Source organism: Jatropha curcas, chromosome 10 (genome assembly GCF_041381405.1).
Source record: "Jatropha curcas cultivar XTBG-Jc1 chromosome 10, XTBG_Jcur_1.0, whole genome shotgun sequence".
NCBI lineage: Eukaryota > Viridiplantae > Streptophyta > Magnoliopsida > Malpighiales > Euphorbiaceae > Jatropha > Jatropha curcas.
Window position 1 is genome coordinate 25,268,892 of NC_143160.1, and position 15,854 is coordinate 25,284,745.

At 37.0% G+C, this 15,854-nt stretch overlaps 1 protein-coding gene and 1 long non-coding RNA gene across 2 annotated transcripts; both read left to right on the forward strand.

Annotated features, from left to right (window-relative positions):
- Window positions 1-421: 421 nt before the first annotated feature.
- On the forward strand, window positions 422-6,480 carry ACR11 (uridylyltransferase-like protein). Its single transcript, XM_012228940.4, has 10 exons — window positions 422-657; window positions 1,726-1,780; window positions 1,869-1,994; window positions 2,463-2,557; window positions 3,020-3,104; window positions 3,220-3,279; window positions 3,486-3,541; window positions 5,348-5,453; window positions 5,550-5,618; window positions 6,222-6,480. The coding sequence occupies exons 1-10, from the start codon at window positions 524-526 to the stop codon at window positions 6,282-6,284; spliced, it is 849 nt and encodes a 282-aa protein (XP_012084330.1). The 5' UTR covers window positions 422-523; the 3' UTR covers window positions 6,285-6,480.
- A 400-nt stretch (window positions 6,481-6,880) lies between these two features.
- Window positions 6,881-8,246, forward strand: LOC110010489 (uncharacterized). Its single transcript, XR_016318524.1, has 2 exons — window positions 6,881-7,515; window positions 7,622-8,246. It is a non-coding gene; the product is annotated as an uncharacterized LOC110010489 (long non-coding RNA).
- Window positions 8,247-15,854: the final 7,608 nt, after the last annotated feature.

The window sequence follows — 15,854 nt, forward strand, 5'->3', positions numbered from 1 at the left end:
CAACCTGGTAATAATTCCGAGTATGAATCCTCTTCCCCAATACTCAAAAAAAAAAAAAAGGTGTAATTTAATTTTTTATTGAAAAATAGAAATTTATAGTTGGTTAAATGTTTATTAAGCTCAAAAAATAATTTATATAATTTTAATTAATTAAATTTGTACAATTCAGTTTAGTTTGAACCAAATCGAACAGATAGAATACATTATTCAAATTCAAAGGTGGAAAATTCACCATTATTCCTTTCTTTCTAAATTCTAATTTTCTTAATCTCAGTCTGTTATTTCTTTGTAATAAATAAAACAAAAATAAAAGGTAGCATTTTTATGCGGATAGAGAGAGAATGGTATTGATGGAGACAGCAAACGGCGCATCAACCGAACGCGTCGTTGTTGGTTGGAGCATCCAAATCCAAACACAACGCCTTTTGATATTTTGGTATCAAAAATATGAGGGATGAGATAAACAACTGGCGGAAAATACTATAACTTCACATTTCTCTTATCTTTCCCTCCCAAAATAACAATGGCTTTGCCTCTGCCATTTGCTAATTTCACTCTCCAATACAGTAAGGCCAGTGTTGTTGAGAATCAGTGCTGTCCTGCTTTAGATACTACACGACTTCGCATTCTTTACAACAAGTACACAAGAAATCGGAGGTATGCTTGCTTATTATTGTTATCATCAGCTTGAGTATATTATCATTGATTTTGAATTGACGGTCAAAATTTGGGTTAACCAACTTAATTTTACTAATAGAATTCAGATTTTTATATGACCCATTTATTATTCTGAATTCTTGTTTGGTTTTTGCTGATTTCTAGATTTAGGACTCACTAATGAGCTATGGATCTTCTAAAAATGTTGGGTTTAATTTAATTTCTCCTGCAATGTATTCATATTAACAATTCTTTGATTTTCTGCTGAGAAAATCTAATGGGTAGTATACTTTCTTTCCTGCGAAGTACCGCAGTTTATCAGTTCAGTCTGCAATTATTTTGCTGTTATGCTTTGTCTTCTTTTTATATGTTTTCTTTTAATGCTTTAGAGCTCAGGCTTAATCTGTTTGATGAAGGATCTTGCTGCATGCTTATCCTTTGATGATCTCCCCTTGATCTCAATATGAACAATTAGAATATAAAATTTTGCATTTCATGCATACAATTCCAATGAACAAGCCTCATGGTAAGTCATATAATTTAACAACTTTTTTTACATCCCATCGCTGCCCTTATCAAAGTCAAATGGTGGCGTTTATTGTCTGTGTTGCAGCCAGCCCTTTTTCTACAGCCTAATTTAATTGACTGTTATTATGCTACCCAGAGACCTCACCCCTGTAATGTAGTAACTGCCCAAAATTTAGTAACTTTGCCTGCCATTCTTCTCTGGAAACTAAAGTAGTCTGGAATGGATCAAAATTTCAGATCCTTTTGGTATTTGAAATTTGCGTTCAAACAAATGGTGAATATTCTTTTCACTACAATGATTGGTAACAACTCTAATTTGTAACTTAACTGATTAAAGAATTGTCTCCAGCTGGAAGCCTTTCACCACTAGCAATCAATAGCACTACCTTATTGGATACAATTAGAAAAGCACAATCAAGAAAACAAATATTTACGTCATAAAACTAGTAAGCAAAGCCTTTGAAATGCATTATGCCGTGTCACTGCCATTCTGCTTTTACAGTGCTTGCTAGCTACTCACATATATGCAATTGTTGCTAGATTGTCATCTTATGGGACCATAATCATTCCAAGGGCATCGTCAGCTACCATTGAGGTATGGAAAAATTTTGTTGCTTTGTTACAATAATACGTACAAGTTTACTAACTTTAGTTTTTAAATTGGGGAATGGCGATGCAAGCAGGATGGAAGTTCCAACGACACTGACACTATTCCAACTCCCAAAGTAATAATTGACCAAGACTCTGATCCAGATGCAACTTTAGTGGAGATAACCTTTGGCGATCGTCTTGGAGCTCTTCTAGATACTGTACAAACTATTTACTTGCTGATATAATAATTTGTAACTGGCTTCTTTTTTAACTTGGTTTCGTTTGGATCACTTGTATTTTGCTTGTTACTATTTTAGAATCAAAGAGCTAAGGTAATGTTTGGTCAGATAACAAAAGAAATATTTAAAGAGAAAAAAAATACATTTTATACAAAGTAAATTAATTTCTTATTCTGATTATGTTTTTTCTTTTTGAGTAATATTAAAAAATCTAGTAAAAGTACATTTTTTGTATTGCATAAACCAAGTTCTTTAAACTCCTTTCTGTAAAGCAAACAGCCAAAAATGCAAGCAAACTTGAAACACTTGTTTGTTTCGGATTTTAGATTTTCTGATTAGGAAACTCTTACTCCTAAATGATCAAATTTGTTACCATATAGAGATAATTTGATCATGGTACTTGTGACAGATATAACTTTGATCAAAAGTATGCTAAATGTGTTACAGATGCATGCGCTTAAAAACCTTGGGCTCAATGTTGCAAAGGCTAATGTCTTTTTGGATTCTTCTGGGAAGCACAATAAATTTGCCATCACTAAAGCGTAAGTTACATGCTTCATGTACTTTTCATGTTTTTCCTCTTTTCTACAGTTGGGTTCTTTCTGTCCCAACGCTTATGTTCTTTTATTATCCAACTACTTTATGTCATAATTTCTTTATATTGTTATTACTCCTTGTCATATTTTCTGTTCCCTAAAAGTGTTAATATGTACCCTTGATAACATAATTACTTTACCTGGTTTCTGAAGCAACCTTCCCTGCTGATTAAGCTACTTTAATTGATAATGCGGCAAAAGTATGCTAACACCCTGAAAGTCAGAAATCATGTGTTGTCCAAATTCTGTGTAATGAAAACCTATATGATGGAACTTCTTCTTTTTCTTTCTTGTAAACACAAATGGTTATGCTATTCATCATTTCTAATGAGTTTTATGAACCATCTCTTGTCATGGTTTTTCTTTCCAATGAATTTCATTGGCTCAGTGGTGGAGCCTTTTCCTTAGTGATACAGGTAGAAAAGTTGAAGATCCAGAGCTGCTTGAGGCCATTCGATTGACCATCATAAACAATCTGCTAGAGTATCACCCCGTAATCTTTTCTGAATTTTATTTGTTTTCCTTACGTTCAATTTTATCACATTCAAAGCTCTTCTTGTAGGATATTCTTCACCTTATAGGCCTAATGAATGTCAATTTGGGTCCAGGAATCAAGTTCCCAATTAGCAATGGGAGTTGCCTTTGGAGTAATGCCACCCAAACAACAGGTTTTTGCTTCTTCTTTTCAATTGATTGCATTCTGAAGTTCTTGGTTTTTCTCCTTAGAATTCGGAAGCGTTCAGAGACGACTGTAATATGTCAAATATTTACTTGTCGAAGATGAAACAAATTTTACACACTGTATATCAATTCTTGAAATTAACTTTAGTTCTGTCAAACATTGCTCAAACCTTTTCATTTCGTGATTCCCCAGGTTGATGTGGATATTGCAACTCACATAAACATCTATGATGAGAGTCCTCAGCGGAGGTAAATCTTTTGGCTCTTGCAACCTAACTCCTACCCATGCAATAGTAATTGCATACATTAGAAACTTTATGCCATGTGGCATTTATAGTTTACTTTTTAAGGAAAGTGAAGCTGGTAAAAGTGCACTTTGACAATTTTGTTTATTTTCCTTTGTATTCCGAAAAAGCTGAAATGAGAGTCCATGTTGCCATTATGCAAATGCTTGTGGACCATGAATCCTACATCTTACATATTACATACTGTTAACCTGACTTGTTGAACCTGTATTCATTATTTAACTTGTATCTCCATTATAGTTTTTAAAGGTGCACTTCTTGTTGTAAAGGCTCAAGGCAAGATACTTGGCATTCCTCTAAATAGTCTATTCCGCAGAACTTTTTTGAAAAGAAAACAAGGAAGTTATTTTCATTCAGGCACGCTTCATGCTATTTCAAAATTTTTGAAGGAAATAACTATTTTTCTCTCTATATCATTGATCAGAGTACTATAGCAGAGCTTTACATATGAGGAAAGAATGTTTGCAAGGTCATAATTTATTGCTAAGAACTAGAATAAAAGTATGTTTGTGAACACGAGAGTGAACCTCCTTCGACTTTGGAATCTGATTGAGTAATTCCTGAGATCTGGATGTCATTTGCTGATTTTCGGTTTGTAAATTTCTTGTGATTTGTTTCATGAGGTTATTTTCCTTTTCAGATTTAGTTCAACTCTATCACCAATGTCCTTTTCTTTTCTTTGTTATCTCACCTATTTTTCTCTCCTTTTCTATATGGCTCTCAGATTTCTCCTTCTATATGCTTTTGTTTATCTCCTTTTGTCCTTTTTTGCCTTTGTGGATGCTTTTGGTGCATTTTTTTTTCTTAATTTTTATAGTAGATTCCCATGCTCAGCAATCTACTTTGTGTGAATTGATGTTAAATAGTTAATTTGACAATAATTAATCTGCAAGTAGAGAAAAAGAAAAAAAGAAGTTAGATTGACAACATACAATATGCTTTTCTATTATGTGAAAAGGACTACATTACTGTGGCTAATGGTTGTTTTTAGGGATTATTTTCTATTTAGTAGAAATTTGGTTTTAGAGTTCATAACATCCTTAGCTTTATTTTATTTGGTACTAGATTCTAAATCTTGTGTTATTAATGTGAGTAATTGTCATAGATAGGATCAGCTGTTTATTTTATCTCTTCTATGCCTCACCTTAGTTAACTATGATCCTTAATGTTGTAGTTATTTCTTGGTCATATGTAGTTACATGTATGAAACCATTAGATTAACAAAATAGTAGACGCCATACATGAAGAGAGAAAATATTTGAAAAGGACATATGATAACGAAACCATTAGAGTATGTATTATGTGACCAAAAACAAAGAAGTTCTCTATCTATTTTGTTTCTCATATATTTGTGTATATTTATGTTCTAAACTGTACTTCTAATGATTTTTTTAACAAGTTTCAAGTTAGTAATGTAGAGTCTAATAATTACTGAATTTAGGGTCCACTTTGTGAAATCATGTCACTTGTGGCATGATTTCATTTCTTCTAATTGACTCACTTTTTTAAATTCTAAAAGAATTTAATTCTGTTAATTATACATTTCCGAATATGACAATTAGCGATACAATTCAGTTGATTTAATGTTCACAAATTTTGAATTTCCAAATGGAGCTCATGGTTTGGAGTGAAGTTTCTTTCAGAAAAATTTTTAAGTCTTGTTCTTGATGAACAGGTAAAAGTAATAGACGTAAGAGGTTAGTGTGTCACTATTATGATTGGAGTGGTGATTGGGGTTTGTTTTCGGCAGTTTACTTTATGTAGAGACAGCCGATCGCCCTGGATTGTTGGTGGATCTTGTGAAGACTATCACTGATATTAATGTTGCTGTTGAATCAGGAGAATTTGACACTGAGGTACCACTTTCTTCATATGCTTACATTAGTCATTCCCCTTCTTCGTCTTCTTTGCATCTTTGCAATCAGACTGTCATTACTTCTTCTGGCACCTAGGGATTGTTGGCCAAGGCAAAGTTTCACGTCAGCTACAAGGGTAAAGCCCTCATTAAGCCTCTCCAACTGGTAAGTTTGCTTCATAGTAACATGTGAAAAGGGCCAAATACATAAGTTAATCCTGAACTTTGCAATTTTAACCTTATGGCATGCTGAACTTTATGAATGACATTTCGTACACTGGGATTTGCAAATTTTGGTAATATTGAACACTTCTCCATACTCAGAGCAATAGTTTTTATGATTTTTAGCTTTTATATGCAAAATATTGATTTGATGTGTAGTTAGCATAATTTTTGGAACAATAATGTTCACATTTTTTCACTATTTAATAGGTGTTTAATTGATCTAATTTTGCAAGTTGACGTGTTCAATTGTTTAATAAGTGTAATTTATAAATTGAAGTGTTTAATGGGTCAAACTAAAAGTTGAGAAAGCCATAAGGTTAAAGTAACAAAGTTTAGAGGTAAATTTATGTATTCGGACCATGGGGAAACATTAATCTGTGCTTGTATGATGCTATGCCATCTTGCATTGTATACCTATCAGAGACTAAGGCTTCATTTGGTTCGCAGAATAAAATTGTTGGAAGGAGTATAATAATTTCATGGAATGGAATAAAAGTTTTTGCAGAATACACTAATGAAAGACTGGCTTTATGAAATTTGGCAGGTTCTTGCTAACAGTTTGCGGTATTTCTTGAGGCGACCAACCACTGAGGACGCAAGTTTTTGAGCCTTTCCAGAGAATATAACCAAATTCTGGATTTATGAATTGTTAATGAAGGAGTGAATATATTGAATGTTGTAATATTAATTGCACATACAACATTCACTCATTGGCCTCAAAAAAGTATTTATAATCATTATTGCATCTTATCTTGTAATAAAAATGATTTGTTGAATGGAAAAAAAAAATATTAGTTTCATAATTTTAGTCAAACTTTTCCTTATGATGCTTTGATACACTTGCTAATTGACATGACCAAAATCATGAATAAATAGATTATTTTCTATAGATATATGGCAACCTAAGTGATTAACTTATATTGGATAGCAAATTATGGTATTAGTTTATATTAAATAGTAATTAAACAATAATTTCATATTAACTAGGTAAATAATATAATTATTTTATAGAAAATTTAAATGTTAGTCGGTTAGTATCCATTTTAAAACAAATAGGAAACGAAAATGTGGAGAAACGCGTAAATATTAAAAATTTATGGATTTATTTATAAAATTTAAAAATGTAAGAATATGTATAAAAATAAGTTTAGAAATAATACATTTATAATTTTTAAAAGACTTTTAACTATAACTTAAAATAAATCATTATAAATCACGTAATTAATTTAATATCAATCAATTATCATGTTGCGTCTCTCTTCTAAGAGTTAGGTTTTTAATTAATTTAATATCAACCAATTACCATGTTGCATCTCTCTTATAAGAGTTAGGTTTTTATCTTGTCGTTGACAAGTTCTCTCTTCTCTGGTTTCTTTTCTTAAGGTTTTTTGTTGGAGGATGACAATATTTCTGCGGACATGGCCAACCTCTCGGTGAATAGCAACATTCCGGGTGTGGCAACCTCTAGCTTCTCTCCAGCGGCCAACGTTAGGCATGATGGTGAAGGATTCAATGATGGTTTGTACGTGTTCCAGTTCTTTCATGAGATTGATCTGAATAGAGTGTTGGATATGTGTCCTTGGACCTTCAATAACCATATTCTCCTCTTAGAACGGGTGGCCAGGTATAAACACCCTATTGATGTGCCGTTATTTCATATTTAACTTTGGGTGCAAGTACATGGTTTGCAGGTGCTTTTATGTCTGAGAAAGTGGCGAAGAGGATTGGCAATGAAATTGGTGAATATTTTCAAGCGAATCCCAACAATTTCACAAGCATCTGGTGCTCTTATATGCGGATCCGAATTCGTCATCATGTTAGGGTACCACTACATAAAGGTATGAAGTTGAAGAAAGAGGGTGGAGAGTGGTTCACAGTGTCCTTTTGTTATGAACGCTTGCCTAGCTTTTGTTTTTTGCGTGGCCTTCTTGGTCATGGTGACAGATTTTGCCAGCACGTGGTTCAAGTGACAGAGACACTGGTGCAGTGAACATGTATGGTCCTGAACTTCGAGCGATGCCCCGCCGTGCCCAGAAAAACGTTGGTGCTAAATGGCTGCAGGAGGAGCCATCGAAGGAGGAGGAGATGGCAGCAGCTTTTAGTGGACAAGCTTGGATTGGAAATTCCTTCTTTTTCGATCCTAAGAATGCGGCTAATTCAGTTTCAAAATGAGGTATTAGGGGAGATTTTGGTGGAAATCGTGGTACCACTCCTTATGGCAATTCAAATTTAAATTTTGATTTACTTAAGGATGGTTATGAAGGAATGATTATTCTGGACCTTAAGAGGCGTAAAATGGCCTAAGAGCAAGTTTTGGTCCTTGTGAAAGAGGGGGGCCTTGTAGAAGCTGATGTTAATGATCCAAAAAACTTGATATTGACGGGTACTTTGTCTCAGGCCCGCCGGAAGAAATGAGTTACCTGAGCTGGAACTATCGTGGGCTGGGCAACCCACGAATAGTGTTGACTCTGCAGGATATTGTTAGAGATAAGCGGCCATCTTTTCTTTTCCTTGTTAAAACTTTATGTTCTAGCATTAAAATAAATGAAATAAAATCCATTTTGGGCTACGATGATTTCTTTTGTGTTGATGCTTTGGGCCACAGTGGAGGCCTGGCCCTTCTTTGAACTTCCATGAGCACAGTTTCTCTTCTTAGTTCTTCCTCATCGCATATTGATGTGTCTGTCGATTTTTATGGGCTATGCCAATGGCGGCTGTGAACACTCAAATTTTGAGGCTCAAAAAGCCTGTTTGTCCGGACTGCAAACAGTCCGGCTGGGTCGGAGGCCATTCGAAAAGTTCACCGAAAGTATGCCAATATGGTACTTAAAACGTCCGGAAAATTACGAGGATCGCAGAACTGGTCCCAGAATATTTTTTGGAGGTACGGAAGTCTCGAAAAAGCCTTTGGAACGGAAAATTAGCAAGTGGATCGTCCACGGCGGCGGCGCCCGCCGTCCACGGTGGCAGCAGCCGCCCTCTGGCCTGTTTTTTCCTATAAATACAGCCCCGAGTTGACAGTTTTAGGGACTCAGTCTGTGTTGACGGACGCTCTCTTCTCTCCTACGCTCCTTGCGGTTCTTTTACTGCTTTTCTGCATTTAGTGTAGGCTTTCATTACTCTGCTGTTGTGATACTTGGTCACTTAATTAAATTAATTTTAATTAATATTCCCCAAACGAGGAGCTTAATCTGGAATTTTCAAGCTGAAGCTAAGAAGCGGCCGCCGATTAACTCAGGTAATAACGAAACCCTGCCTATTTAATTTCAGCATTTTGTGCATATTCTCTTCTACTCCTAATTCTAATTAAACAACTGCATTCACACCATAATCATTTTGGCAGCAAACTGCCTTAAGTAAATAAGTTTTGGCTAAAATGCCCGGTTAATCAATAATCATGGTATTAATGCTAAACTTCGAACATATTGGCTAAAGTGCCTAGTTAATTAATAACTGCGGTGTAATTGCCTTTATTTCGAACAGTTCGGCTTAAAGTCCAATTAATCAATAATTGTGGCTAAAAGTCTAATCAATCACGTTTTTGGCAACAAATTGCCTACAGCTCAATCAATCACGTTTTTTTTGGCAACAGATTGCCTATAATTCAAATAACCACCTTTTTTGGCGACAAATCGCCCAAATAATCACCTTTTCTTTGGCAATAAATTGCCTAAATTACATATCATCTTTTGGCACGAATGCCTTATTCATTTTGGCGACAAGTCGCCCAACAAAACCCTTTTGGCACAAATGCCCTTAATCATTTTGGCGACAAAATCGCCTAACCAATTTTTGGTGACAAATTGCCCAACTTTTGGCACAAATGCCTTAATCAATCATTTTGGCGATAAATAGCCCAAACATCATTTTTTGGCAATAGATGGCCCAATCAAGCACCTTTTGGCAACAAATGCCTAAAACAACAAATCAATCAATCTTTCGCAAAATGCCTAAAAAATGCACAAAGCATACACACACTCATGCATGAAGCATACCCCTTCAAGATGCCTTTGAATAGGCTTTATCGAACTACGTCGACTTTGATCTCTCATTCAAACGAGAGTACGTAGGCACGTTCGGGATTTGACCCCGAGCGGCAAGCCGAAATCATCAAAACACTTTATTGGTCCAATTGCATCATTACCTTGCAAAGCATTCACACTTAGGTTAGTTAATCAGCATGACATAGTCTCGGGATCCACCTCGAGTTCATAGATTGTGCCTTAAACATTGGGATAATTAGCCTAGACTTAGGTTAATTAAAATTAGAGTCATTTAGGGTTCTTTCTTAGTTTTCCCTTATAAAAATAAACTAGGTGGCGACTTCATAAAACACACATGTGAGCATACCTCGTTCCAGCACAATTTTGCCTTCGGGGGAGGGTTCACAGCGGCTAACCAGTTTTTATGGTAGAGCGGATCGGGCTCATAGGATTGAGACCTGGCAATTATTAAGGAATTTGGCTGTTGAGAGTTCTCTCTCTTGGGTCTGTGTAGGGGCCTTCAATGACATTTTAGCTTCACATGAGAAGCGAGGTGGGCTTCCTCAGTCCAATTGGCTCTTTCAGGGCATTAGAAGTGCAGTTGCAGATGCGGGCCTTTTTTATTTTTCTATAGGGGTTACAAGTATACTTGGATTAATGGGAGGGATGCTAATGGATGGGTTGAAGAGAAGCTGGACTAGGTTCTTGTTTCAGGGCCTTGGAGAAGTCAATTTATTAATTCCATGGCCTACTCCCTCGAGGTTACATCCTCCGATCATCTCCTAATCTTCTTCGAGAACTTTTTGTACCTCGTCACCAAGCTCATTTGTTCAGATTTAAAAATTCTTGGACTCGGGAACCTGACTGTTGGAGGTTAGTGGAGGATTGTTGGTGGAACAGTGCGGTGTCTAATGTCCTTGACAAGCTTCAACAGTGTTGTTTTCGATAGTTGGGGGTGTTCTCTTCGCAATTTGTTTAAGGCTGAATTGTTATAGTGTAAGGCAGAGATGAAGGCTTTCTGTTGAGCCCAAGATGGACCCAATAGAGAACAATTTCTTGCTGCTAATAACCGTTACTTGGAGCTCCTTCATCAATGTAAGATATATTAGAAACAGCGGGCCAAGGAATTTCGATTGCGCGAAGGTGATCAAAATACTCACTATTTCCATTCTATGGCAACTACTCGCCAAAAGAAGAATAGGATCGATAAGCTCAAAGATTCAGATGGAATTTGGCATGACTGGAGCTTGAATCTGGAAGGGGTCATCTCTGATTATTTCATGGACCTTTTTCGCTCTCACCATGGAGATGGTGAGTCAATCCTCTCCTGTGTTCCTTGGTTATCACTACTATCTTGAATAATTTGCTTATGGATCCATATACTCATGAGGACGTTAAATCTGCTCTATTTAGTATGAAGGCTTATAAATCTCCTAGTTTGGATGGTTTAGTCCTGGCTCCTACCAGCAAAATACTGGGATGTTGTTAGTCCTGAAGTGTCGGACCTTTGTCTCTCTTTTATTCAATCAGGTTCTTTTTAGCAGCACTTGAATGAGATTGCAATTATTTTGATTCCAAAGAAATTTTCTCTTAAAAATATGGGGGACCTTCGTCCAATAGCCCTTTGCAATGTGATTTACAAGATGTTTTGCAGATGCTAGCTAACCGCCTAAAAGTTCTTCTGCCTGATCTGATTTCTTTGAACCAAAGTGTGTTTATGGCTGGTCACAATACTCATAGTAATAATATTGTGGTTTATGAGATTATGCACTATTTTCAGCATAAGACGTGGGGCAAGTCAGGTTATGCAGCATTGAAGATGGATATCAGCAAAGCTTATGATCGCTTACAGTGGTCTTTGGAGGATATGTTTTTAAAAATGGGTTTCCATCAGTGATTTGTTCGCTTCGTCATATTTTGTGTCTCCAATGTCACTTATAAAGTCCTTCACCAGCGTCGACTTTTGAATCGAATTATCCCAGAGTGTGGTCTAAGGCAGGGAGATCCCCAGTCGCCGTATTTGTTCATTTTATGCACTAAAGGTCTTTCCTGCTATATTCAGAAGCATGTTCTTTCTGGTGCTTTGCATTGCGTGTTGATTTGTCGAAGTGCTCTACAGATATCCCATCTCCTTTTTGCTGATGATAGTATCCTTTTTTTCAGAGCTATGGCTAATAAAGCACATATTATTAAGGTTATTGTCAGTAAGTATGAGATAGCTTCTGGTCAGGTTATCAACTTCGAAAAATCCCTTATTTGCTTCAATGCTAATACTGATTTGGTTGTTTAAAATCATGTTTGTTCCTTGCTAAATGTGGCTGAGCATGATAATTTGGGTAAGTACTTGGGTCTTCCTACTGTGGCGGGCAGGAACAAGTTAGAGGTTTTTCAGTTCGTTAAAGATAAGGTGTGGCAGCATTTGAATTCTTGAAAGCGGCGAGCTCTGTCTGCATAGGCAAAGAGGTGTTGTTGAGAATGATGTTGCAAGCTTTGCCTATGTCATAAGTCTCTTTCTACTGCCTAAGACTCTTTGTCATGATCTCCAACGGATATGTCCTTTTTGCCTATGTCATAAGTCTCTTTCTGCTCGCTTGTTCAAGGCCAAATATTACTCAAATACGTCCTTTTTGGAAGCACCGGTGGGTCAGAACTTGAGATATACTTGGCAAAGCTTACATGCTACGCAAGCTCTTATTAAGTCTCGTATGTATTGGAGAATCGGGTTTGGGTCTCAAGTGAACATATGGACACCCCCCTGGTTGAGAGATAAGGATAATGCTTTTGTAGAAACTGTCCTTGATACTAAGTATGCTATCAATCTAGTATCCGATCTTATTTCAGGCCGTCACTGGAATGTTCCTCTTGTTGGTTCCATCTTTAATGTAAGGATAAAGCCCTCTCCTTCTGATTGTATGTGCTAGAAATTTAAGGACATAGGTAATTATTCTGTGAAAAGTGCCTACAAACAATTAGTTTGGGATCCTAATTTGCTGGAGAGTTCAGTTGTTCGAAACACTTGGTCTTCTCTTTTGAGGCCTAAGATCAGGAACTTCATTTACCGAGCTTCTTCAAACATTCTCCCTTGCATGACTGCTCTTTCAAGGAGACATGTTCGTATTATTGATATCTTTCCTTTGTGTCATGGTGTAACTGTGACATCCTACCGAGTCGAGTCTTAGCATGGAGTCGAGTTGAGTCGAGTTGAACCAAACCCGGTTGGGGTAGAATGGGTTTATAAGTGGAGTTACTTGAGTGAGAGAAAAAGATCAAAGCATATGGGTGAGGATTTATTTGCATTAAAAGATCAAGTTTGGGTATTAAGTTGTAGCCTGTTTACAATTGAGGTACCATTTAGAACTTTTACACACAAAGTCATGGATATTTTAGAGCCTACCCGTGCATACCCATTTCACTTTCCCATTTTTCATCTTTATCTTCATCTTCTTCATTTTCTTCCTTTCCTCTTCCACCTTCCTTTCAATTTTAATGGTAGTTAAGCCTTAACTTCAATTTTTCTTCTATCCAAGTAAGTAAACCTTCTTGAAGTTCATAATTGAATCAATTGGTGCTATTATTTTAGAATTTATAAGAATTCTTATTTATAGGTGAAGGGAGTTCAAAGAGTGTAGAAAAAAGAAGTTAAAGAGGAGCTCAAGCTTTTGGAGTAAAGGTTTGATATCTCTTGTTATTTTCCATTTTCTTTGCATGAGAATTGTGTGGTGTGTTGCTAGTGAGACAATATATTGCTTCATGTTGTGTGGGAGGACTGGTAATGGTGAGAAAATAGGGGAGAACAGGGGAGGAAGTGACTAAATGAAGTGAATATTGAGTTTATGCTGAAACAGGTTTTGCTGGAAATTTTACTAGTAACTTCATCTTGATTTTGACCCCATTTAATGATGGAATTAGGAAGTGTCATAGAAGAGTTATTTGTTCCTCTATGTGTTATCTTTACATGGGTTTTTGAATCATCCAAATCGGAGTTGTATATTGAGAGATATGACCAAAAGAGTACAGACTGTGCAGGCTGGAAAACGCGAAGCGCGCGCGCGAATCGCATGACGAGCTCGCATTGCCTTCTCGCGCTCGCGACTTTCAAATGCGCGCTCGCGACTTTCACCTAAAACTCTCTGACTCTTATTTGACACATCTCGCGCTCGCGACTTTCAAGTGCGCGCTCGCAACTTGTGCTCGCAAACTCTCTGTCTCTCATTTGGCACTTCTCGCGCTCGCGACTTTCAAGTGCGCGCTCGCGTACTTGGCCCTTGGCCTGTAAGCGCTCGCGACCTTCATCGCACGCTCGCGAATTTGGCCTAGGAACTCACTGTCTCTCATTTGGCACTTCTCGCGCTCGCGACTTTCAAGTACGCGCTCGCGACTTGTGCCCGATAACTCACTGTCTCTCATCTGGTGCTTTACGCGCTCGCGACCTTACAAGGCGCGCTCGCGACTTGTGTTTTCATGCACTTTTGGACTTCTTTTTCAATGCAATTGTATTCCTTTGCTTCACTTATATGCCTCCAATCATCTTAATACCAAAATACAACATTAAATCATGTATTAAAACAACATGCAAGCATGCAAATGATGTGAAATCAAATAAACATTATGAAGTTATGAACTATTAATATGATGTTATGTTATATTATTTACAATACCAACATTATGCTCCATTGAGGTTAGGTAGAAACCATGTAGATAAGACTATGTCGCGACATAGGATAGCAGATCTGCACCCCATACAGTTTGATACTCCGGCTACAGGCCGTTGAGTGGATATGATTATATATGGGCCATAGCAGCCAAGCATACAGTATTCATCCAGTTTCATACAGTTTTTCTTATCACTTCGGTTTCACTATAACCTTATGGAGCCATACAGATATCTTGACATAACATTTCATGAATTATACAGTATTATAAACAGTACAAAAGATAATCAAGGTATCATGAAAGTATCATGATGTGTGTGCTTATATGTGCCATATGTGTTTACATGGTTCTTTCTATACATGTATGTGTTTAATTGTTTCTTTATCTGTTGAGATATCCACTGAGCTTTATTTGCTCAGCGAGTTACCTGTTTAACTCGCAGGTTTTGAGGTTGGACCATAGAGAGTCGGTTTACAACTGCTGCAGTTCATCTGTAGAAGACTCAGTCTTCAGGGTAGCTACTCATTTTAATATGTATCTTTGTCTACCCTTTTTATGGCATGTACAGGGCACTCAGTTGGGCCCATTTCATTTTGACATTAGTATCATGTCTTGTAAATATAAATTACATTATTTTTTTTTGTATACAACATCAGCATGCTATTATATTCAATATACATTATGATATCAGCATGACAAGACATAAAGTCAACCAGTTTGTAACGTCTCGACTCGGTTTATTCGGGTCTACGGGTGGATCGGGAAGGGGTGTTACAAATTTTGGTATCAGAGCCCTAGGTTTAGTTTCCCCGGGCTTGCATGCATAAGTCAGTATAGTGTACATGCCATGACTACCCTGATGAACTAAGCAGTTGTTATTCTTTTAGGAGGATGTCACAGGAAGGTGAGAGTGAGTCCCACGCCTCCAGAGCAGTGGAGGGTGAGGCTCCAGTAGCACCAGGTCAAGAGGTGTTGTTAAAGCAACTTGCAGATACTTTTCGATAGATTGCAGGAGTGATACCTCAAGCACCAATAGTAGTAGAAAGAGAAAGAAAGCCCCCACTAGAGAAGCTTCGGAAATATGGGGCGAAAGAATTCAGTGCTAACAAGGATGATAGTCCAGAAATAGCTGAGTATTGGTTAGATGGGACATCGAGAGTTCTGGAACAATTACAATGTACACCAGAGGACAAGTTGGTTTGTACCACATCATTGCTCATAGATGAAGCATATACATGGTGGACTACTGTTCAGCAGCGGGTATCAGCAGAGCAGCGTACATGACAATTCTTCTTGGATGAATTCAAGAAAAAGTTTATCACAGAGGCTTACCTAGATGCGAGAAGGAAAGAATTCTTATACCTGAGGCAGAACAGAATGTCAGTTTCAGAATACGAAAGAGAATTCACCAGGCTCAGCAGGTATGGTAAGGGGATAGTGACTACAGAGGCCGAAAGGTGTAAAAAGTTTCAGGAAGGCCTGAACGATGAGATTCAGATGGGAGTGGTAGCTTCCAGATTCAGAGAGTTCTCAGCTTTGGT